This window comes from Zingiber officinale, chromosome 2B (assembly GCF_018446385.1).
Source record: "Zingiber officinale cultivar Zhangliang chromosome 2B, Zo_v1.1, whole genome shotgun sequence".
Taxonomy (NCBI): Eukaryota; Viridiplantae; Streptophyta; class Magnoliopsida; order Zingiberales; family Zingiberaceae; genus Zingiber; species Zingiber officinale.
The window spans coordinates 125730513-125756165 of record NC_055989.1 but is presented as its reverse complement, the minus strand read 5'-3'; the positions used below and the strand labels follow the sequence as shown (position 1 = coordinate 125756165).

Here is a 25653-nt window from a genome sequence, read left to right as displayed (position 1 = left end):
AAATGTGAACAATTCCTACTCTAGCATTTCACACTTAAATCTACACATGATATGCAATAATATCTCAATATCGCTAAAGTAAAAATTGTCACTCACAAAAATTCTACCACAAATGAATAAAAATGACACATGTCAATATTTTTCACAACTCCAATAAACATGTAGACAACCTCTACTATAGCTTTCCAATAAAAATCACTACTCATGATATACAATAAAATCTAAATATTGCTACAATAAAGATTGTCTCTCTAAAAAATTCTACCACACACAAATACAAAAGGGCACAACATGTTAAAGCTTTTTTTTTTCTTTTCACTTTTTTTTTCTTTCTTTTGCCGTTCTCTTTTTTTTTCTTTTTCATTTGCTTTTTTTTTCTTTTTTTTTTCTCTGATTTGTTTTTTTTTTTCTGATTTACTTTTTTTTTTTCAACATGTTGTGTAACATTATACAACATCATCAATAGCTCAATAAAAGATACAAAGCATGATTTACCTATGGTGATCAAGCATGGTTCACCTATGCTTCTACTAAATTCCAATAAGCTATTTCTCTCCCCCCACACTTAAATTTTTGTCCGTCTCGGGCAAAACACTCATCATGTAACATCCAAGATATCCACATCCCAAGAGAAGGTAATAGAGGGAAATAAATGAAGATAAATGGAGGAGAGACAAGAATGATATGATGGATGATATGGATTTTATTCAAGAAACATGTGATAACAAAAGAAATGAATAGAAACAAGTGAGATAGATAGCCTTCATAAAAATCATGCAAACCTATGATAATGTGGTCTCGAAAGAATTAAGCAAGTTCTAGAGTAGCATTAACCACAAGTGCATCACACATCAATAGGAATAATAGGCTCAAAAATATCCTCACTAGGTATATCAAAAATTATCATCTCAATCTACCAACATGAAATCCATCATCAAGTTGTAATCACATGCAATCCAAGAATCCAATCATGACAATAAATCATCAAACTTGACAATCAAATTTAACTGGCTTTCACAATTTCTAAAATGATAAAAAGAATGCATAGGAAATTTATTATGAAAACTCGACTAGACAAACTAAAAATGAACTATCAAGCAAAAGCAAACCAAGCAAACAAATATATACAAGCAGAAAGGCAAAGAAAAAGTGAGATGGAACCAACTCCCCTGATTTCTGGCGGTCGGAGTCGATTCAGTTCCAGAAGCCATTCTGGAAGTGGAATGGTTGTAGGTGAAGTGAGGATCGCTCCCTCCACCTTCGTCTCCTTAAAAATTTTCTCTGGTGGACGAAGACGGTTCAATTGGAGTGTCCACTCCAGGAGCTTCATTATTGCATAAAATGTTAGGGCTTTCTTCAATCGGTACAATGCATCCTTGCGTGATTGATTGCAAATTAAATATCTAAAAAATTCCTGCACACTAAAAAGAAAAGGATGCAATTCCTGCACGCATGCTGTGTGAGATGTATCAGAAACAATATCAATATAAACAGAGCATGAATCAAAAGACATGTCACATCCACTACAATCAAAATGAACTACCTCCATGGTATTTCCTATAAATTCAGAAGAAATATCATTCTTACCATCCTGAAAGATACCTGGAGGCTCTAGAATAGTGAATGTGACATCATCTCGATCAGGTAAAGGTACTAGCTTTGGATCAAGTTCAATTAACGGAAGTGATTCTTGAGTTTCCCCTACACTTCCATCATCATTAAGTAGAATAAAAGGCTCAATCGGTGGTAGAATAATCGAAGGAAGTGATTCTTGAGTTTCCCCTACACTTCCATCATCATCTCCTATACTTGCAACATCAAGAATATTTGAAACAGCAATATCATTGACAACAACATTATCAGGATCAACTACAACATCACAATATAAAAAATTAGATGAGTCATATAGAGAAGCAGAATAAAAGTTAGGAATATCACAAACTCTACAATCCATCTCCTTAGGAATTGATGTAGTAGGTTGATCTGAATGCAATTGTAACTGTGTCGATGAATGTGTTCTTGGCTTGAACTGTGCTTCTTGTTGTTGCAAATATTGTTGTGACTGCTCCCTAAAATGCTGCTTAGGCTGATGCTGAAAATATGACTGGTAATGGTTGGACCACTCAGAATTCCCTTGTTGAGTGTTCCCATACCTGAATCCTTCAATTAAATTATACCTGTCCTGCTGATGAGTCTGAAAATACTGAGGATCAGGCTGAAAATACTGGATCCTGGTAGGGAGTACACTGGCAAAGGAATGAACATCCTCGGTAATCGTCGGTCTAGTCTCATATTGCTGATAATTTAAAGTCATAATCTCGATAAGTTCTCTGGCCTGAGTAGATGTCTTGTTAACTAGAGCCCCTCCACTAGCTGCATCAACTATACTCCTGTCTATGGGACACAATCCCTCATAGAAGTACATAATCAGAAGTTGATCGCTTATCTGGTGCTGAGGGCAACTAGCAACAAGCCTTTTAAATCTTTCCCAATAATCTTGAAACGGTTCTCCTGTGCATTGTTGAATTCCACAAATACTCCTTCGAATAGCTGCAATCCTAGAAGCAGGAAAGAACCTTGCCAGAAATAATTTCTTCATCTCGATCCAACTGGAAATTGAATTGGGTGGGAGACAATATAACCAATCTTTTGCTGAATCTGCTACTGAAAATGGAAATGCTCTAAGTATGACATCTTCATCTGATATGCCACGTGGATTCCATGAAGAACAAATTATCTCCAAATCATGCAGATGTCTGTTAGGATCTTCACTAGAAAGTCCATGAAACTTCGGTAATAAATGAACAATATTCCATAACTCGAAGTCTACCTCCAAATCAGAATAACAAATGCAGAAGGAATCAACCGACAAATCTGATGCCCAAAGCTCTTTGAGAGTCTTTTCAGTGTTCTTCTTCATTTTGCTTGACAAATCTGAATGTCTGATCACACTGAATCTCTAAAGCTGCTAATGATAACACACAGATTTCCTGGTCTTACCTGAAACACTCATGCAAATATCATCAAAAGACACAGGAAATAGACAAAATAGCACACATGCATACAAGAGATGAAATAATTAAGCCCCTAACAATATTTTTGATTTTTTTTTTTTTTTGCAACCACAAAAATAGAAATAAGAAAAAAGAGGAAATAATCCTAAGATTACCAAACACCGCTACTTTTCCCCGGCAACGGCGCCAATTTGATTACGGCCCAATTTTGTCGCGAATTGGGAATCAAATGATGTAGTACCAAACCCCTCCTACACTAATGTAGCATAGGAATGACTCGGGTCGTCTCCCAAGGAATGCAACGATAGGATGGTAAACTTAGGATCGTATGTTATTTCTATTTTTGTGATTTTTTATATGGAAATGGGGTTTTGGATTTTGATTCTAAACCTAACAAATTAAAAACAAGACAAGTAAAAAATTACTCTAATGCGGAATGAAATTTAACTAGATGCCAATAATTAATCCACAACGCATTGTCACTCTACGCTATGGGTTAATTATCAACACGATTAATCTAGGGAATGAAATAGCGAAGCATCAAATGAAATCTAATCTAAATAATGGAAGACAATGCAAGTAAAGAAAACTATATCTATCCTAACTAACCATTGAAGATTTTCCTACATCGCATTGTCACGCTACGATACAAGATTATCTATCAATGGGCATAACATGAAATAAAACATTAACGAAACTAAGAATACAATGAAACCTAAAGCATGTAATGAAAGTCTAAACTAATCTAGCCTAATTGCATTAAATCGAAACTAAAACCTAACAAAATTGAAAGTACAAGACAAAGCAAGAATTCAATAAACTAAAATGTATTAAATTGAACCTAACTATTGGTTGAAGCATTTCATCGAACACGTTGTGTGCGTGAAACTAATCAAGCATAGTAAGTGCAATTTAAACATGGAAATCTAGTTCAATACAAATATTCAATGAAACAAACTTCAACACAAGTAAATTAACACAATGCAGAATTAAACTAAGAAAACTAAACTAATCCAACCACAATTCACACTTCACTTCCGATTACCAATGACTACCCTTGCCGTCACACAAGGACCCGGCTCGGAACCCCCAAAGCCGGTGAACAGTTGCCCACTGCCGGAATTGCTGCTACTTCGACAACGAAGAGGATGATGAACGAATCCTCCAGCGAGAACCCCTCTGCTGGAAGTGACTGGAAATGAAGATGGAAGTCCTGCCGCCGCTCCTCTGCCTCTGCCGTCTGAACCCCAACCGGAAGAGACTGTCGGAAGGTTGCTGGAAGGTGGAGGTCTCGCCGGAGAAACCCTCTCCGGCGAGGTGAAGATCGTCGCTGCCAAAACCTGCTGCTCCCGCCACTGTGCTGCTGCCGCTGTCCGCTGGAAATCGCGCGGACGACGTGGTTTTGGTTGGCCGGCCGCCGGCGGGAAAGAGAGGAAGAGAGGCCGCCGGCCGGAGAAAAGGAAGAGGAAAGGTTGCGCTGTGGAGGGAGTCGCGTGCCCTAGCCGCGCGTGAGAAAACGTGAGCAGAAGAGAAGGCCCTGTTCCGTGCGGGTGAGAAGGAGAAAAGGGGTTTTCTTAATGGGTTTCGGGTTTGGGTTTAAGGAAAAGGATCCGGATCCATTAATCAATAAGGTTTGAAATTGGGTTAATGAATTGGGCTTTTAGATTGGGCTTGAATATTGGGTTGTGTTTGGATTTGACTCTTCTTGATTCAACTTGGAATAACATGAGCCCTTGGATGTCTTGATCTCGATCAACGGTCCAGATCACTTTAAATCATGATGAAGGGCTGGATCACTTAGATCTTAATGAAGGGGCAGGATCTCACTAGATCTTGATCAACGGTCCACATTAATTCAGCTTGATCTTCCTCATTTAACCTCCAAATTAAACCAAATTTGATCCGGTTCGACCCTAATCCATGGCTCTTTGAATTTCCTACAAAATCACATAAAATATGAAATTAAATTCTATAAATTGCAGGAAATTTACAATTAAGTCCAAAATGAATCCCTATTCGTAAATCATGATATAAACACAATATTAAGTATGCGAGAAGGTATAAAATGCTAAGTATAAGAGCCAAAATAACCAATAAAAATGCTAATTATCACACTACAAGAGCAAGTGTCCCAACTTGGCCAAGAAGAAGGGTCAAGTGACACAAAAGGGCAAGGAGAAGCCCAAAGAGACCACCCCCGGGACAAAGAAGAGCAAGGAGCACATTGTGTGCTTCTTGTGTCAACAAAAAGGGCATTACCGAAGTCAATGCTCCAAGGGGAAGAAAATGGTCAAGGCTCAAGGAGGCACTAGTCAAGGGGGAGCCTCCAAGGTAAAGAAGAAGGTAACATTTATTGAGTCTGCCCCTTTACATTATGGTAAAAAGCATGATAGTTCTAATTGTTATCATCTTAATGCAATTTACCATAAGAATAGAAAGCATGAGGGCGTTAAGGAAAAGCATGTGGCCCTACATGCCAAGACTACCCAACCTAAGGTTAGGAAGGTAGATAAAAATTTGGGCAAGAACACTAAGGATAATAGATACAAGCCCAAGAATAAAAATGCTCATGGATCAAATGAAAAATCAAATACTAAGGACTTAGTGAGGGAAAATCAAGTCTTGAGGTCAAGACTTGATAAGTTAGAAAAGACCCTAAAAAGATTGGAAAATATCCTATTAGGGCAAAATGAGCATAACCTAGGTTTAGGGGTACAAAAGTCATCCAATGGCCATAGAGATTTGGGATACAAACCCAAAGCTAAAAAGGATGTGCCTAGTTATCATAGGGTTCCATATAGTTATGGAACAAACCCTAAGTCTAGAGGTCAAGTCAAGGATACAAGGGAAGATATCCCTAGAAGTATCTTTGCAACCAAAGTGACTAAGACTTCTAAGAAGTCTAAGAAAGTCACTAACAAGGTCACAAGGGAGGCTATCCCTAGAGTTGACCTAGAAAATGTGACCAAGGCTTCTAAGAAGCCCAACAAGGTCACTAGGAAGGTATCTAGGGAAGTTATCCCTAGTGAGTACCTAGAGCATCCAAGGAGCACCAATAGGTGCTGGGTTCCTAGGAGCATCTTCTCTACCCCATAGATGGGTTAGAGAGTGTCAACTCCAATTAGAAGGGTAGTTAACTCAACTTTGAGGAAATTGACACTCAAGGAGTATTTTCAAGGTTTTTGTTAACCTTAAAATGAAATGGAATTATTATTTACTCCTTGAAAGAGTAAAATGTGCCTAATGGCGGAAAAAAAAATTGATTTTATCTTAAAATGGCATAAATTGGGAAAATCTAGAGAAATACCAAGTTGGGATTTTGGTATTCTCTTAGAAATTTAAGGCAATCCGAGCCTTGATTTATGTGATTACTCTTGAGGAAAAATGGAATGTGCCAACATTTGAGGATATGCTTAATTTTTAAGTGGCATAAACAAATCAAGAGAAATAGAAATGTCAATTTAGGTTTTGGCATTTCTTTGAAGCATTTAGGGCAATCTAGGTTTAACGTGTTAAGTTAAAACAAGTGGTGTATTTTGAGTTAGCTAAATGGTTAAGGATACTTAGATAAGTAATCTAGGTATATTTTATTTATGCTAAACCTTGCCATGATTGTTTGCCCATTATATGTCATGACATCATGTTTTAGTTTTGTATTTTGCATTCATGACTTATTATGAAAAATACAAAAATACCATGTCATGACATTCATACATCATGTAGTTATAGGATATTTTCTTTTGAAAATTATCTCTTTTTGATGTATGCCATAACATAATCATGCATCATGTTTATTTCCTTAAAATTAAGGACAAATGTTTTTACCGACAAGTGGTATAAACAAATGACATTTATAAACAAGTGGAATCAACAAGTGACATCCTAGGTGGATGTCCAATATCTACAAAATGCCTAGATAAATATGCATGATCCCTAGATTAGGGCAAAACCAAACTTTACATCTCACAAAGACCTATAAGATGACTTGTATGTGTTTTATGCACTTTAGATACAAGTGAGATGTTAGGATGATGAACAAAACTCAAGATGTTGATTTAGTGCATTCTTTTGAGTTTTGAGTTCATCAAAACACATAGGTATGTGTTTTTCCCATCATTGGGAAAACTAATATACAAGTCATGTGCATTAAGCCCAAGGAACATGATGGGATATTTGTTTTGAAAAGGTTTTTAAAATGATTTTGGAAAACCTTGGTGAAGGCTATCTTTTGATAGTAATCACCATTGAATAGTTAGACACAAACTTGAAGAAAACACTAAAGTTTATGCAAGTTTTTAAGTTTGTGTCAATCTTTGAAAATATGATGTATTTTCATAGAAAACTATTTTTCCTTGATAGTATATACCCTAAATAATGGCTACACAAATTTTCACGATTTTTTGATTTTTGTAGAATTTTCTAGGGGTTTCTGAAGTTGACTGACATGGAATTTCAGCAACTATCAGAACTTCAATCGATCAGTGGATCGATTGGAGTGCCTCAATCGATCAGCCGATCGATTGAGAAGGCATTTCTCGCGAGCATAAGCTCGCTGGATCGATCAGTGGATCAATCCAAGAAGACTGAATCGATCAATGGATCGATTCAGCAAGGTTCAATCGATTGGAACCCAACTCCAATCGATCCAAGTTGCTGATTTTGGCTGGGAAGACCTGATTTCAACATTTTGAACCTATGTTAGTCTAGGTAACTATTCCAAACCCCTCAAAATACATTTGTATACATAAAAAGGGAGTTTTCATGTTGAAAACAAGGATGGATTGGTTAAGGAAGACTATATTGAAGTTAGGTTGAGGTTTGTTTCAAAGTTTTGAATATTTGAACCTCACAACTTCAAAATTTGGGTTTCCTAAAGGTTTAGGGATTCCAAGTCATTGTTGGTGCAATGACAGAAGTTACCACCATGTCTTTAGGGGGAGGGACTCTTTAAAGACATGAACACTATTTTTTTCATGAACCTTGGAAGGTGGTTAACCTTCTTTTCAGAAAATGCTCAAAGTTGAGCGTTTGAACTTTAATGGGGATTGGATATCCTCATTGTTCAAGTGGTTTAAGTTAGAAATGCTCTAGGATGGGCATTTGACTACATTAATGGGAGAATGTAGGGTTAAGGATAATGAAGGGTATGAGACTTTCATTGTCGTGTTGATCACACCGAGTGAAGCTGTGAACAACGATGAGCAACTCTTCAGGGGGAGAGTTTTCAACAAGTGGATTTGTTGATGTGTGCCCAAGAATGGGGCATGGCTTGATGTGTGCCAATAGGGGGAGAATGAAAGGACTTATGAAAGGGGGTAAGTTAGGCTTTCATTATCTAAGAGGGAGTTTGCTCTCTTAGGGGGAGAATGAAGAGCTTAACTTATGCTTCCATTACCTAGTGGCATGAAGAAGGTTTAGGCTATGGGATAAGCCTAACTTACATGTGGTATTGTAAGTGTTATTGTGGTATTGTCAAACATAAAAAAGGAGGAGATTGTTGGTGCAACATCTCTCAAGTCAAGGTTGACCTGGTTGACCAAGCTTAAGTCTTTGTTTGAGTTTCGATGTTTGACAATACAAGGTTGATTGAAGAAGAGTCAAGTAGGTCAAGGATTGACCGGATACTTGACTGGGAAGTCCTAACTGGGATGTTAGGCGAAGTGAAAGTCCTGGTGAGTGAAGCCAGACAGCGGAGAAATCCTAGTGAGTGAAGCTAGGTGAAAGTCCTGGTGAGTGAAGCTAGGCAGAAGAGAAATCCTAGTGAGTGAAGCTAGGTGAAAGTCCTGGTGAGTGAAGCCAGGCAGAAGAGAAATCCTAGTGAGTGAAGCTAGGTGAAAGTCCTGGTGAGTGAAGCCAGGCAGAAGAGAAGTCCTGGTGAGTGAAGTCAGGAAGAAGAGAAGTCCTGGTGAGTGAAGCCAGGCAGGAAAGAAGTCCTGGTGAGTGAAGCTAGGCAGATTGGAAGTCCTGGTGAGTGAAGCCAGGCACGAGGGAAAATCCAGATGGGTCAAGGTTGACCAGACATCAGGTGAAAGTCCAAGTAGGTCAAGAGAGTAACCGGATACTTGGCATGATGAAGGAAAGTCCAAGTAGGTCGAAGGAATTGACCGGATACTTGGCAAGAAGAGAAAAGTCCAAGTAGGTCAAAGGGATTGACCGGACACTTGGTGGGGAGTCCTGGCAGGTTAAGGGAGTGACCAAATGCTAGGCAGGATATACCAACAGGTCAAGGTTGACCGGATGTTGGTTTGAGAGGCTTGGGACTTGGTTTTGGGCAAAAACCAAGAGCTAGATCGATCCAGGCTTTTCCCAGCGCACAGAAAGCCTCTGGATCGATCAGTGGATCGATCCAGAGGTCCCAATCGATCAGTGAATCGATTGGGACGCTGCTGCTTCGCACGATAAGCGCTGGATCGATGCGTGGATCGATCTAGGCATTTTTCCAGAGCACAAAGGCGCTCTGGATCGATCCGTGGATCGATCCAAAGCCTCCCCGATCGATTGGGAGTTTTCGAATCGATCGGGATCCGACCGTTGCGTCGTATTTGAGCTGCAGGCGGGCGTCTCCATTAGCAGCTCTCCACTGTTTTCATCTCAGACCTCTCGCCAGCTCCTCCACAGCGCTCTCAAAGCTCAGATCGCAAGTTCTTGAAGGATCTTGGAGGTTTACAAGTCAAGAGGCGGATCAAAGCCAAGAAGAGAAGCTAAGGTTAGGGTTTTCTGTACTCATTGTAAGCTTTGCGCTTGTATTTTGTTTCCCTTTCCTTTCTTCTTGTATTGAGAGTCTTGTAGGGCTTCTCCGCCTTCGGTAGTTACCGAAAAGGAGTGTTTCATAGTGGAGGTGTGTGTATGTGCGTGGATCCTTGGACTAGTCATCTCTTATGAGGTGGATACCAAGTAAAATCCCAAGTGTTAGCGTTGTATGTTTTTGTTTCTTGTATTTCCGCTGCACATTCTTGAAGAAAGAATCAACGCCAAGCACCGAGCACACGACGAGCTATTCACCCCCCCTCTAGCTACTTTTCGGTCCTAACATGGAGCAGTGGACTGATGGAAGTATCAGTCGACTGGTATCGAGCCATTGGGTTGTAACGGTCGAATCTCCACAGAGAGCAGTCGACTGATGGTTTTGGCAATCGATTGGTAGGCGGGGTTTTCTAACTCGCGACCTATATAATCAAGCATTGGAAGCTTGGTTAAGGTTGGCGAAATAGAGGTGGTTAACCCCTATTAGTAGTTTTCCAAAGCCTCCAAACTCTTCTTGTGATCTAAGAGTGTTTAGATCAAGTTTGTGGTGAGATTTCTCCACCGAGAAGGAGATTTGAGCTAGTCGGAGATTTCCGGGGAGTCATCCATCGACGGATTGAGATCATCCACCTTACGGACAGCCGTGGAGTAGGAGCCCTAATCTATGAACCACGTAAATGCCTTGTGTTACGGTTTGTTTTGGTTTATTGTCTTTCCTTATTGTTTATAGGGTTTAGCTTTCTTCTTGTTAGTTTGTATTTTTATTTTCCGCTGCGTACTAACAAGTGTAGGAAGTGACAATTTAGGTGAAACGCTATTCACCCCCCCCTCTAGCGGACGTCAAGGTCCCAACAAAATGTGCTTACAACTGCAACATAGCTCAAGATAATTATTTCAATACCATCCTATTATGCAAAAGGTTAAATCCATCACTCTGACGACCCCGCTACGACTATCTCACACCATTGAGAAACAGTAAATTAGGAAATCGAAACTAGTTATCACATGAGAGAGTAATTCCTCGATCTATGCCGGGATTCAACCTATGCTCAATGCTACAAATCTACCAAGTGATAACCAACACAGGCTATGCCTGGGGCTATTTCAATACCATCTTATGTGGCAAAAGACGATTCGTTTGCCCCCAGTGCCTCCGTTAACCTGTCTATAGGTCAACACAAAGGAGGTAAATCATGGGTGGCTACTGGCCATTAATACAGGTGGCTAAGGCATGGGAGCATGGTATGCTCGAATACGCTGAGTTTCAACCCTAACATTTCATGTGGCAACACTCCATGTCTTAACCACCGCACTGCCCCGAGGGGACCTATTTCAATACCATCCTATGTGGCAAAAAGACGATTCACTCACCTCCAGCACCCCCGCCAATCCCGTTGCTAGGGTAATACAGAAAAAGTAAATCATGAATGACTACTAACCATTAGTACAAGTGGCCAAGTTATGAGCGTTCCGGAATCCCTAGTACCTGTATCCTACTTATCTTAGTTCATCCATCGTCAGTGACCTTTAACCGTCAGCTCTATCCAACTTATATCCTGGAGAAGGTAAATCCAGAGATATTACAGCCGGCACGATTGTGATCAGAATCTGGCAGTTGTCAGACCTAACTTTCCTCTGCCATCGACTCCAGCTCCTGCTCCTCTACCGACAGATTCCAGTCGTGATCATACCAGCCGCGTTCGGCGTTCCCTTAGTTCACCTTTCCTAAGATGTAGTTTAGGTTGATCAGTGATCGAAAGCCGTCGATGATGGATAGACTGTGACGAGTGGCACACGAGGATTCCGAGACCGAGGATCCCGTTTCAAAATGAGGACGTCTTTATTTTGCCACTGATTTATTTATTTTATTAAATAAAGAATTCTTTTTTACGTATTAATCCAGATTAATTGATAACACAAACCCGACTAATCAACCCTCGTCCGCGTTTCTTTCAAATTCACCCGTCGGATTCGATCACAACGGCTTCTTACCGTCTATCTGTAACGCCCGTTACAGTTTGAACACGCACGCGATGTCGGGCGAAATCCGAGACAAGTCTGGCACCAAAGCCGAGGAAATGGACTGGGAACTGGGAAGCGAGAAGTGGGCACAGCGGATGGAAGCGCTTTGTTGTTGTCTGGGGAAATATCCCATCTTTGACCTGCGAGAAATTCCAAGCCCACTGTTGCTTTCGCGAGGAATTGTAACCCTAGATTGCTGATTCAGGTACCTTGTGCTCGTTGTTTCTGTCTCTTTTCTTAGTAGTCTTTGTGTTCCTTTCCGAAATCGCCTTTTTTTTTAGGTTATTCGGAACCTTTTCCCTGAATCTTTACCGGAAATCCATTTATGGAGGTTAGTCCAGTGTTTCCTGTGCATTGGCACTGTAGATTTGCGGAGTTTGTTTTTCCTTTTGCATCTAGTTTCCTTTCCGTGGTTCATTAGGGTTTGTTTAGTATGAGTTGTTCGCCTTCTACTTTCAAGATCGTCCCTTTCGCGTGATAAAGTATGAATTTTGACTTTGATTTCATTGTTTCCTTGCTTTTCAATGGCACTTATCCGATTCCTCGACTTTTTTGCTTTCCCTTTGAAATTTGTTCTTACTACAGGATTTCAGCGCGGTAGGATCTCTCGGCCTTCGACGAATGAAAATAAGATTTACTTCCTGTTTCTTGCATTGACGTACCGCGGAAATGGAGAGTCGATCATACCATGATCCACATTCGATGAAAGAATCGGCCGTGCTGGATGTGAAGCCCTTGCGAAGTTTGGCTCCTATGTTACCTGCATCACTTGGGCAGAAGAGCACATTCTGCCCTTCTAATGCCCCTCCCTTTGTCTGTGTTACCCCGCTTGGCTCTTTCGCAACTGCTTCTGCTTATCCTCCTGGCTTTTGCCCTTTTTTCTCCTCCGTAGGTTCTCCTCAAGATCTTAACCAGATCCCTGTAGAGCATCCCAGTTATCTCAATGAGGAGAACGGGTTCCCTCGTGCATCAGGAGGTACAACTCCTCCAGCCTTTTACAAGGAAGCAGTGATCATCGATTCATCTGGGAAAACAACCAAACGGTTCTCAAATTATAGCACTTTTCCAGCTGATAGTTCAGCCACCGAGAGTAGTAAGAGAAAGAAAAATAAATCTCGACAGTCTCTTGCTGATTCAACATTGCTACCTTCATCACACGATCCCAGGGAGTCTGTGGAAGTTGTCCTTTCAACGTTTGATGCACTTCGCAGGAGGCTCATGCAAATAGATGACGCAAAAAAACTGCGTCCAGACTTAAAAGCTGGATCCATAATGATGTCTAATGATCTCAGGGCCAACAAGGAAAAGCGGATAGGACCGGTGCCTGGTGTGGAGGTTGGAGATATTTTTTACTTCAGGATCGAAATGTGTTTGGTTGGATTGCATAGTCAAAGCATTTCTGGAATTGATTATAAAACAATCAGTTTTGTGGATCAAGAAGATTCTGTGGCTGTTGGAATTGTCTCTGCTGGTGTTTATGGAAATGAGGAGGATAGTGAGGATACTCTGATTTACACTGGCCAGGGAAGCTCCAACAACGATGACCAGAAGCTCGAAAGAGGTAATCTTGCTTTAGAAAAAAGTGTGCGCAGGGCTAACGATATTAGGGTCATCCGCAGTGCAAAAGATCCTAGCATTACCAATGGAAAAATTTACATATATGATGGCCTGTACAAGATCCATGAATCATGGGTGGAAAAGGGAAAGACAGGTTTTAATACTTTCAAGTACAAATTTCTTCGACAACCAGGGCAGCCTGATGGGATTGCAGTGTGGAAAAGAATTGAGAAGTGGAAGGAAAATCCATCATTACGAGGAAATATGGTACTATCTCATGACTTATCTTCTGGTATAGAAAATAAACCTGTTTGCCTCGTCAATGAAGTAGATTATGAGAAAGGACCTACCTATTTCACCTATTCCAATACTGTTGGTTATCCAAGATCTATCTCCTCAGTAAAACCTTTGCAATCTTGCATGTGCCCTAGTGCTTGCTTGCCTGGTGATGCTAATTGCTCTTGTCTACGACAAAATGGTGGTTTCCTACCTTACAGTTCTAATGGGATCCTTGTCAGCCGTAAACCTCTTGTTTATGAATGTCCTGCTACTTGCCAGTGTTTAATAAATTGTCGCAACCGAGTTACGCAGGTTGGTCTTCATCTCCACTTTGAAGTATTTAAGACAAGAGACCATGGATGGGGTCTCCGTTGTTGGGATGCTATTCGTGCTGGGACTTTCATCTGTGAGTACACAGGGGAGATCATTGATGGCATACGGTCCATTAACTTTGACGAAGAGACTGACTATGTTTTCCAGCCAATGTATTCCGACCCAGATTTTAAGTGGAATTATGTGCCTGAATTATTGGAAGAGACTGGCAATGTTGACCTGAGTGAAACGCCAAAACTATTATCTTTTGTCATTAATTCTAAGAATAATGGCAACATTGCTCGTTTTATGAACCACAGTTGCTCTCCTAATGTCTTTTGGCAGCCAGTTCTACATGACCATGGTGACGATCGATATCCACATATCATGTTCTTTGCCATTAAGCACATTCCTCCTATGACAGAGTTAACTTTTGATTATGGTCGGCGTCCAGCTGAGATGGGAAACCATATGAATCCTCAAAGAGAGAAAAAGTGTTTATGTGACTCAGTTAAGTGCAGAGGATTTTTTATCTGAACCTGTCAAATGAGGTTAGGATTTGCCAGCATTTTGATTGTTTTGTTAACATAATCCAGGATTCCACTAAACGTGCTAGATTTTTAAGGTCATGTAATTTACCTCAACTTTGATGCTTCAATCTTCTGCCGTATTATATTTTGCCCTTTTGCACTCATATGCGATGGTGATCCATCGCCTTCATAAGATCATTATGATGTCTAATGGTTCATATTATCTGTACCATTGTTTATTTTTATTTTCAACCCATTGACAGTAGTACCATGAAATATATGGTTAAGCGATATTTTTTTATGATTTTTTTTAATCACAAGTAATTGCAATTTGTTTTACTTTGTAATAACTTGCTATATATATTTATTGCATCTGAGGCATTTCATTTTTGTTAAAGTATGCCTTTTAGAACAACTTTATCTCAAGTTTATGGAATGTTCATCCACTGAAGTATTCTTTTTTATTCCTTGTATCGCAAAGGACTGAGTTTCCTATTGCTTACCTCATAATTTGATTTTTTTTAAAAAAAACCATTTCCATTTGACCTCTACAAGTCACCATTTGTTGAAAATTCAGTTATTTGTTTAGCATGATTGATAGATCATTTGTGCCAGAATGGCTATGTATGTTGTATGTTTTAGTTTCTTTAGGAATGGAATAAATTCAGTTATTTTCTTGTATGACAAATCTTGTAAATTGCTCGAAAGTCCATACTATTTCTAGATCAATTTGCTACTTCTGTTAAAGACAATTTACCTTTACTGTCATCGGATGTATGCCGCAACGGTAAGTTCAAGCAATGCTTCTAAAATTTAAAAGGTCCTTCCTGCTTCTACTATTTTTACATTTGGTGAGATGCTTTCTGCTTACAAAGACAAGTAATATATTTTCTCATTTCTAGCGAGGCCTGTTCTATTCTGATTCGATCAAAGACATGTTGCTCTGCCTGATAGGCCTAAACGGAGCGGGAATAGGATTACAAAACAACTTGCAAACGAGGGAGGGATGGGACAGATATGAGATTTAATTCTTCTTGCCACTTTCCATCTTAATATGAAGGTTGTATAATATTGTATCGTCTCATTCTGAATTTATCCCGCGAGAAGTGGAGCGGAACAGGATGAAAAAGAATCTATCCCGATCTATTCATCTACCCCCCCTGCTCTATTGGGTATCCAGGAGCTGTTTATGAACTTGGAAATGTAATAAGATAAAATTCATGTGATATGCCAGCTTCTTATTTTCCTTCATTACTTAAAAGTTAATATTTCATGCTTAATATCTGTCGTTTTCACATAACGCGTTGAATACTTATTGCGTTTGAGATCCCGTTTTGCAAGTTTTGCTCTAAAGTTTGTTACACCCTCTGTGATTGCCTTTGTAGAGTTGTAGTTGATATTTCAGATTTTGACTTCGCTCAGTTACCTTTTATCCATAGAGGAGACGAAAAGATTTATTATTATTATTATTATTATTATAGTTTTTTTTTAATAATTCAGGTCTCAGTTTTGTTCGAGTAATTTTAAAAATAGCAGTCTTTCTCCTTTGATTCACTTATCAGGTGCGAGCACAGTTTATGAAAGGAAAAAAAAAAGAGGGTAAATTCAGAGCAAACACAGTTTATAAAAGAAAAAAATACTTATATATTTTTATTTTTTTCAAGTTACTATTATCCAATACTTCGGATCGATTGATTTTAGAGATCATCAATTCGATTTCCTGGAAAATTTTCACTGACAATAAATTTGAAAGCACTGGAGCAAGACCAGAGGCCTCAGTGACGTCCTCAGAGGGATCCCTACGGCCATGGCCGTAATGACTTCTTCCTCCACTCAAAAGCTTAACGTTGTTCACGCTCTGAGTTCTCGATCTTCAATTGTTCAGACAAATGGGCAGAGAGTCATGACCATCGCTCCTCGCTAGGATCAGTACTTGGACGGTTAGGGCACAAGTGTTCTAGTCGATGTAAGTTCCCGATCATGCCAGAGAAACTCTACTTTTGATCATCAACAGATACCAGTTGTCGACCGGATCGAAAGGCTTCGATTCCTCCACTGCTACAAAAAGGGAGTGGACAGATCATGTAGCTCGTGTGACCGACCAAGGCAAAGGAAAAGCATATTCATTTGTCGAGTAAGTTGACAATCGTTTGCGGTCCTCAGAACCTGACGGTTCCCTTCAGATCATATAACTTGAATGAAACGCATGGGAACATTGAGCCTCATGCCTGGAATGTGGGTAAAGGAGAGTGAAATCCCTCGCCTCTCTTGCAACCATGGTCGTTATCCATGAATCGGCGCAGGCACTCATCCTATATCCATAACATCAGGTCTATTATTAATTAAAGAGGTTATTGGGTGGTTAAGAGATTGAAGGGAGTTAAGGGTTGTTTAATTAACGCCAAGGCACTGGACGAGTTGAGGATTTTGCAACAGGGTGCAGCAAGAATAAGTGATCCAAGTGGGCATTTGGGCCTTGGACTCCGGCCCATAGTATTTGTCTTGGGCTATGTAATCCCAAGCTCAACTCGAACACTATACATGTGCTTCAAGCAAGAATGTGTTTCAAGCAAACACCATTTTTTTTTACTGAAACAAATCCACAAATGAATTGGCACAAATGCCTTCACCTTCTACTCCCACAGGTGCCTACTGGTTACCATCATTAAAGAGGGTACGATTGCATCAACCCTGTAGACTGTCATACAAAAAAAGCTAGTGAAATTACTCATGCTAAGTGAGCACATACTGTCGCAGGCATGTATGAATTATGATAGATAAAAACAGCCAGTAATATGAAACAAATGGACTACTTGTGTAGTGCCAAAATTGACCTGCCACTTTGTTAACCTGTTCATTTTATTCACCATAAATGCATGACATGCCAACACCGAAGGCATGTCTGTACAACGACACAACTCAGCAAAGGATCACAGATCCATTTGTTTCAATTATACAGAAATGGTGCAAAGGTTTCCATCTGAAGATTCTTAAGCTGCAAAGAACATTAAGCTGCCAACCACACCTGTTGAGTAAATATGCTTCAAGCTCTATCCAGTGAGCAACAAAATTATCAAACTTAATGAAACAGTATTATACAAAGCCACTCCAGTTACAAATCCACAAACTACCTATTTTCTTCACCTTTCCCTTTTTTCTAATCAAACAAAAGAATTATAACCTTGGGACGCATCTCCAACTTGCCATCCCATTTGCAGCAACACCCAAGTTATGATGTATGAACTATCCAGTTAGCAATCCCCACTTCCTACCATCCCCGCACAAAGGGCAACAAAGGAACTAGAGTGATATTCCACATATATCATTCTTTCATACAACATGCACAAAAAAAGTACTCCTTGATAATCATACCCCTGAACTGGTCCGGCATAAAAAACTAGCTACTAGCCATGGTAGTGAAATCCTATCATGACTGCAGTCTGCACAGGGAGCAATTAATTACTTGACACGGAACTCATGCCTAAATATTGTCAGATTTTGGGTAAATTTATCCCTGTTCTTTGATTCCAGACTTCTTGTGACATCAGCCATCAGCTTATCAAAGCATTGCGAAAGGCGCTCTACTTGATCCGAAGACTGCAAGTTAACAAAAAGAAAAAGGCTGCTTCACATGATGAATGAGGATGAAATGCAACATAAAGAATAACATCTAGATCATGACTCGAACATCTATTAGGTGGAGTCTAGGAAATTCAAGTTTCTGCATATATTCAGATAATTAGAAGAAAAACAAGATACCACAAGGACCAACAATAAAATGCAAATCTGTAGTATCTGATGTCAATTCTAATTAAAGCACAAGGGTGATACTGAATCTAGGATATAGATTGTCACCTGAGAAGCCAAAATCTGTACTTTCAAATCATTGAATACCTACACATAAACAAAGAATCAGCGCGAGGAAATTGATGGGTATCACAGCATTATAAGTTATGAACAAAAATGACAAGTTATATGCCAGGGCGTAGGGCATTAAACATTATCTTTAAAGAAACAATGTCACTGTGCCAAAATTCTCAATGTTGGAAAAATGAATCTCTTCATGTCGTTTAGCTACACTTAGCACGATTGATAGTTGATAGTGTCAACCATGCAGAAACATGAATCAATCACTGACCTCCCATGTTATATGAGATTATTAGCACTTACAGATGATGATGTTAAAGAATGCCAAGCAAGGATTAAACAAAAAAAAGGCAACTAAAAAGAGTATGGAGTTCATCTATTAGAAGTGGAGATCAATGTTCCACAAGTCATCTCTTACAGAATTACCATGAGGCTTTACACATAATAAAGTTCTCTAGTAAAAGTAATTTTACACATTCTATACAGATTATTATTGTATTTACATAAAAGTCCCTAACAACTAGGTACTCTCAAAAACTTAGAACTAATAATTTAATTTTAAAACCTTACAAGAACTGAGTTGATCATCTAATCATTTTTATCGGCAAATGGGATGGATGATCTCCTTAGATTACACCTTTCCATGAATGAAAAAGTAAGATCCACAAGAAGTTGAATGTTACAATACCACTTCATCTTTCTTTTTAGCTCACTAGGAGTGTTACCCAACATAGTCTTTAAACATTGGAGCCAAATAAGCTCACATGTAACTAGATCTAATAATGTTAGACACCACCCAATTTCATGCCCCAACTTGACTCAAAACATGATTAACAAAGACAAAATCAAAAGTGATACAACATGAGCCAAATATATAAATGAATTGACTTGTTACGAAGATAATTTATTTTCAAAAATATTAATAACTTTGATATAATACAACCTAATAATTAAATAGATTGTTAATCTTACACCTTCTAAAATTATTTTTTAATAAATAAATATTTTATATAATTTTTTATTGACCCAAAGACACGACCAATATATGACATGATTAACACAAGAACATGAATTGCCACCCCTATGTGTTTATAGCCATATCTTATATTCAACCTATGCACTTAACTACCACTACAATTTGCTTTTTACTCTTTAAGTTATGACATTACCTTCTAGTAAAATATAATAGCATGATGTAGATCAGTTATCTATCAAATAACTATGTTCAATCAACATCTGTATATCCTACAACTTGAAATGGTATCAATCATGATATAAAAGATTCCCTCCCCATAGCCAACTTGGGGATCGGCTATAAGTTGACCTCGTGATTTACGTCCCTTCACATAATCTGGGGACGAGCTGTGAAGGGGCGTTTGGAGTGAGCGTAATCACCTTTTGCTACAATCATGATATAAAAGACTTTTCTTTGGAGCATGTTTAATATCTAAATCCTTGTAGCCATCTTCCAATGACCAAACATGGAGCTTTAAGAAACAAATTACTCACGCAACAAATGCGATGACAATCTTGATGATTGAGAAATTTTAGTTTCCCAATCAATCTCTAGTATTTCCTAAGCTATAATAACTCCCTATGTTGTAAAATGTTTAACACCTTAGGATTAATAAGAGTCCCAACTGGCTAAGCACATAGTATTCTGACTTGCTCTAGCATATCAAGTGCATATTTCAATAGTGAGATATGTCTCAATGGCCAAGCACCATGCCAAGCATTTGAAGTGCCTGGATACTAGGTTTAAAATTGTTGATAAGGAAATGCATTTATACTTGAGATTGCAACAAAATTTTCACTGGTAATAACGATCTAATCAACAAAAACATTAAAGATTAAGATACACTCTCAAAATTGAGAGGTAAGGTAAAACACTACGATTTCACCCAATACACTTTTATCATCGTAAAATAAAAGTGTATCAAATCTTACTCTTAAGAGATGAGCAATCATAGTCACTAGAGAAAATGTATACATCTAGTCAATGCTATATATCTAAGTTTATCGTTTTGAAAGTTGTTGGCTTTAACTCTATCAATAGCATCATCAGGAGATAACCTATCTCCTAATAGTAAGCATCCACTTTCAACCAGCCAACAATAGACTTACCAGAAGGAAGAGTGACAAGTTGCATCTAGATTAGAACAAAATACAACCATCTCATCTATCATTGCTTGTCTCCGCCATTGATGAATTCGCCATTTCATATACTCTAGAGAATGTCAAAAATATACAATGTTTCATTTCTTAGTGTAATTTTTCTCCTGACATTGGCATGAATCTCTAATATGCTCAATATAAATCTTGATAGGATCAGATAGAGGAATCCATTTATCAGACATGAGTAACTTCTAAAGCCTCATTTTGTACATTTCGATATACATTATATGACACCGGACAACATAGTGATTATTCCGTGGCTGACGAAAAGTGAAAATTGAGAAAAGAAGAGAAAACCGCTGTCCTCCATATTTTTCTAAAAAAAAAAATTTATTTAACAACCGAGGATTAATTCCTCAAACAACTAAACACATGTTTATATAGACTCTAAACCTTAAGACCAAAGAAAGGAAATAAATCCCAACATATAGACTTCAATTCTTATCTTGTAAAAAAAAAGAAAAAATTTCTAAAAGAAAGGAAAAATTATTAAGAGACCCACAATCCTAAAATTCCTAAACAGACTCACAATACAAAAATACAAAAAGATGGAAATTACCAAAAATACCTTGAATACCAAAAAGATGAACATTACCAAAACTAATAATAAAAAACTTCGGATCCTCATGCATCAGTCACCTCGGGTTGAAAAAACTCGTCCTTAAGTTCAGAGTAGTGTCAGGTGGTAGCCCAGGAGAAAAATCATCTGGTATCAACTTGGTAAAATCTACTAGCAGTTACTGGACTTTGAGAATCCTCGACGATCCAGATGCAACTTTATTTCCGAACTGGAGAAGTTCAATGTGTTGATCCTCGTCATCTCCTTGTACAGGCCACTGTCGATCATCAAGAAGTCCCTCATCACCATGTAGTTCTCGTCGAACGCCTCTAGAATCATGCACAGTAACTTACTCTGCACCTCCGCCAAAGATAGGATCCCCTCCACCACCTTCCGCTTCGCGTAGAGAGCGTTGTCGGTCTGTTGCAGCATAAAGTTGTCCTCTGCGGTCACGCGATGACCCTCCACTTGATTCTCTTGCTCATACAGCACCACCTCCATCGCCTTTTGCTTCCTGTACAACTCTCAGTTCGCTTCCTAAACCTTAATTTCATAGTCGGCAGTTGCTCTGCTAAAGAGCTCGGCCTTTAGCTTCTCCATCTAGAGAGAAGCATTCTTCTTCTCCACCTTGAGCTACTACTCGGAGTCCCTAGAGACGGCCTTGGCGGCCTCGACGTCGGCCACCTTGGCCTGGCACAACCACTCCACCTTCTTCACGGCCGCCTCTCACTCAGCCTAGAACAACCTGACTTCGGTCAGGACCTTGGCCTCCTCGTCGAGATCTTGGCGGCGTTTTGTCGCATCCGGCCGTCGCGCTCCTTGGAGCCCATCTCGCCCTTCATCCTCACTTTGGCGACATCAACCTTGGCCTCATTGGTCGGCTCCTACTGTATCTTCTAGCCGAGGTAGGAGAAGTGCTCGTGGTGCTTGACGTCGACGAGCTGCTTGACGTTGGCATTGTAGATGACAAGACTGAACTGGTTGAGCTCCAGTTGCACCTTCCCGAACACTTCCCACTTGAACATCTTGGTCTCCCTGAAGCTCTCCATGGTCATGGATACTTTATCAGCATCACAATTTCTTATTAAAAACAATTGTTTTCCTACCCTTGGCATAAATCGTAATCAGTCACTTAGAATAGCGCGCTTTGAAGTTGCAATTGTTGATATGGCATAAAGTTTAATGACTTCTAACTTCTCATCTTGGTTTATCTCCTCTTCTTTAGGGTCTTCCACAACTTGCAGTGTATCAGGTTCATCAACTTCGTCTGGGTAATTTTCTTGTTGTGCACCATCAAGCAATTTGGTTTTCCAATGAATATCCTCATTCACTTGTCAACGGAACCTTTCACAGGACAATTAATATCCTGAGCGTCACCAATAGATCTATCTGATTTAGTAAATGCTAGGAACTCAACAAACTCTCACAAACGATTAAAGTCTTAGAGTCATCAGCATAAAGTACCTCGTAGCTGCTTCTTCCAAATCATTTTCGAATCCGTCAAGGTCATCTTGAGCGTAGAAGCAATTGTCCTCTATAGCAAAACTTAATCATCCTTGGAACGAAGTTTGAGTGTATCCAAAAGGAAGAAAGTGATCTTTCATCTTTTTCTTCATCTTCTCCCAATCCTTAATCTTGATTTTACTTTGTCTATCTTGTGAGCGTTGCAAGTGCTCCTACCACACTGATGCTCGACCCTTGAGTCAGATCGCAATCAACTTCACCTTCATCCGATACAGAACTTGCTTATAGTCAAAGATTCACTCCACTTTGTTGATCCAAACAACAAACTTCACTATCTATGATGTACCAAAAAATTCGAGTAGATCAACTCGACATTTGAGGTCTCCATGTCAATCTTCTTGGCCACGTACCTCACGATTTTCAAGATTTCACGTCGTTAGACACTGGGTTAAATCTGCAACTTGTCTTTATAAATCTTCAATCTCGTCCTGGTGCTATGACCACGGTGTGAGACTTCCTCAGTCGGAACTTGCCTTGTACAACCACAACAACCTTCCATTGGATATGATGCTCGACTTCCTCAATCGGAACTTGCTAGCTCTAATACCAATAGAGGCAACATAGTGATTATCCTTGAGAAGACAAAAATAGAAAACCGCCGTCCTCAAGATTTTTTTTTAAAAAAGAAATTTTATTTATAACCGAGGATTAATTCCTCAAACAGCTATATATATATATATATATATATATATATATATATAGACTCTAAACATTAAGACTAAAAAAAGGAAATAAATCCCAACATGTAGACTCCAATCCGATAAAGAAAGGTAAGAATTGGTAAGAAATTCTAAAAAGGAAGGAAAAATTATTAACAGTCACAATCCAAAAATTTCTAAACAGACTCAAAATACAAAAATACAGAAAGATTGAAATTACCAAAAATATCTAAAATACCAAAAATACCTTAAATACCAAAATGATAAAAATTATCAAAAATAATAATAATAAACTTAAGATCTTCCAGCATCACTATACAATTTTACTTATCCAAAAAATAGATAGAGGAATCCAATTGATATGTTCACAAGCTTTAGACCCATTGATAAGATTTGAGATTTAGGACTTAATCTCAGGGTTTGTTTTAAAAATTTAGGTTTTCAATTTTTATAAGTTTGTTAAGTTTGTTAGAAGTTCCAAGCTTTTAAAAATTAGTAATATTTGTTGGGGTAATTTAGAATTTGTTTTAAGAGAAGTGGCCTTTATTATCAGTTATAAAACTGGTTTAGATAACTTGTTTGATTCATTTGTTGTACCTAGGTTACCGCATTACTTAGAACAAACAGTAAGAAGAAATACTACTACCACCACCAAATACATGCAATAGATCTTAGGAGTGGGGATATAAAACCAAATACATTCATCCGCAGACAAGTTTACATTTATAGGAGCTAAAGAAGACCGTCCAAATAACTCCAATGAAAATTACCCATCATATACATGTTACTCCGTAAATACCATGAATATAGCAAACAGTCAAAATATCTTATTGCTAGAGAAACATCATTTCTCTAAACATAATTGATATATGCTACTAATTTTGTTGGATGATGGGGCCTAATACATTTCTTGATTAGTTATTGAAATAGAAAACTATTTTGAATGGTATAACATGACCTCTATTGAACGAGCAAATTGTCAAATACAAACTCATAGAGATGCTAAAAAACCTTGGCAAAAGTGTGCAAGCTATTTAGACTCCTGAACTTACCTTTGTGCTACACATGCCAATACTTCCTTGACTATCTAGTGAATTCTCAATGTAATATTAATATTAAGTGCAGTGCACTTTGTGGTCCAATTTGAGGATCATTCTTCTTCATAGATAAAACAAGTTTACAAACTATATGCACAATGATGACTATTTTCTTTTAGTCATCATATGCAGCTACAACATTTTAAACATGGATTATATTATATTTGTTTGTCATTTAAAAAAAAGAACACAGTTAAAGGAATAAGATTTTGTTAAGCGAATAAAAACCACTCTAAGATAATAGGACTTTGATACAAACACCTAGGACACAGTATGAACCATGTATAACTTCGATACTCCCCAAAAATTGGGGCATACATGTTTATTGATGTCCATCATGTTACACAAATTAAAAAAGTTCACACAAATAGAAAAGAAATTAAAGAATGGATAAGCCACTAAACAAAGATACTCGAAACACTAGATGAAGCAAAATTCTGGAAAGGATTTTAGAGAAAAGAAGATCATTCTGTATTCCAGCATCTACATTTAAATGACTTACTAATGTCAGGGGAGACCAAGCAAAATTTAATTTATTCCAAGAGACAAGGAAAATAAGTTAGAGAAACAAAACACCAGAAGATAAAAAATGCTTAACCTAGCCTTGAAATTGCTTCCATGGAGAGTGGTAAAAGTATTGTTGCCACAGAAGCAATTAGGATTCTAAACTCTACTCCGACTAAGTAACTGCTACCTAAACACCATTAAAAGAGAACATTCACATCCTCTCTCACACACAATTCTGTTTGGTCTATTAACTCGTATAATTCTAACAAACACCATCTTCGAACTATTGATATCAACCCGCATTGTTAAAATATTGCTGTTTGGTTCATTTGACACATCAATGTAGCAATGGAACAATTAATCAAGTTTCAAGATAAACCAGATCACGCTGTTAACTAGCTTTCAGCCGTTCAATATAGATGAGCTTACACTTTCTTCTTAGGTGGCAGACAATGCTAGTTGAAATACAGAGACATTAATGACAAGAAAAAAGATCTTTTCGTACTGCACAATGGATTCTTATAGACAAATTAGAAACAATCTAAAACAGCAAAAGATAATTTTAACAGTAATTCTGTGTGCATGAAATTTCAACATGGAACAAAGAATTCACCTGTTCACTTATTAAAATTAAGCTCAGCATTGGCCTGCTAAGACTCCATTGATTGCCACATTCTTCAAACAGGACAATCTCAAACAGCGTTTTAAGTATCTGCAAAATTAGTCATTGTTATAGTGAAATGATAATACAGCATGAATAACTGATAATATTTACAAAGTATATCAAAATAAACCTTTTAATAGATT

The 25653-nt window shown here is 38.4% G+C and overlaps 1 protein-coding gene, 1 long non-coding RNA gene and 1 pseudogene across 6 annotated transcripts; 1 reads left to right on the top strand and 2 right to left on the bottom strand.

Annotated features, from left to right (window-relative positions):
- The first annotated feature begins 11836 nt into the window (after positions 1 to 11836).
- Positions 11837 to 15719, top strand: LOC122047042 (histone-lysine N-methyltransferase, H3 lysine-9 specific SUVH1-like). Of its 5 annotated transcripts, XM_042608067.1 has the most exons (4): positions 11837 to 11985; positions 12062 to 12111; positions 12366 to 14479; positions 15361 to 15719. In XM_042608067.1, the coding sequence occupies exon 3, from the start codon at positions 12450 to 12452 to the stop codon at positions 14463 to 14465; it is 2016 nt and encodes a 671-aa protein (XP_042464001.1). In that variant the 5' UTR covers positions 11837 to 11985; positions 12062 to 12111; positions 12366 to 12449; the 3' UTR covers positions 14466 to 14479; positions 15361 to 15719. The 5 variants fall into 5 exon arrangements, with proteins under 5 accessions (XP_042464001.1, XP_042464003.1, XP_042464000.1 ...); XM_042608069.1 differs by lacking the exon at positions 12062 to 12111 and having other exon boundaries at positions 15413 to 15719; XM_042608066.1 differs by lacking the exon at positions 12062 to 12111 and having other exon boundaries at positions 15365 to 15719.
- Positions 15720 to 17497: 1778 nt separating this feature from the next.
- Positions 17498 to 25565, bottom strand: LOC122047041. Its single transcript, XR_006130463.1, has 3 exons — positions 25460 to 25565; positions 18314 to 18352; positions 17498 to 18055 (listed from the first exon to the last, which is right to left on the bottom strand). It is a non-coding gene; the product is annotated as an uncharacterized LOC122047041 (long non-coding RNA).
- LOC122047040 lies at positions 18359 to 23341 on the bottom strand (annotated as a pseudogene).
- Positions 25566 to 25653: the final 88 nt, after the last annotated feature.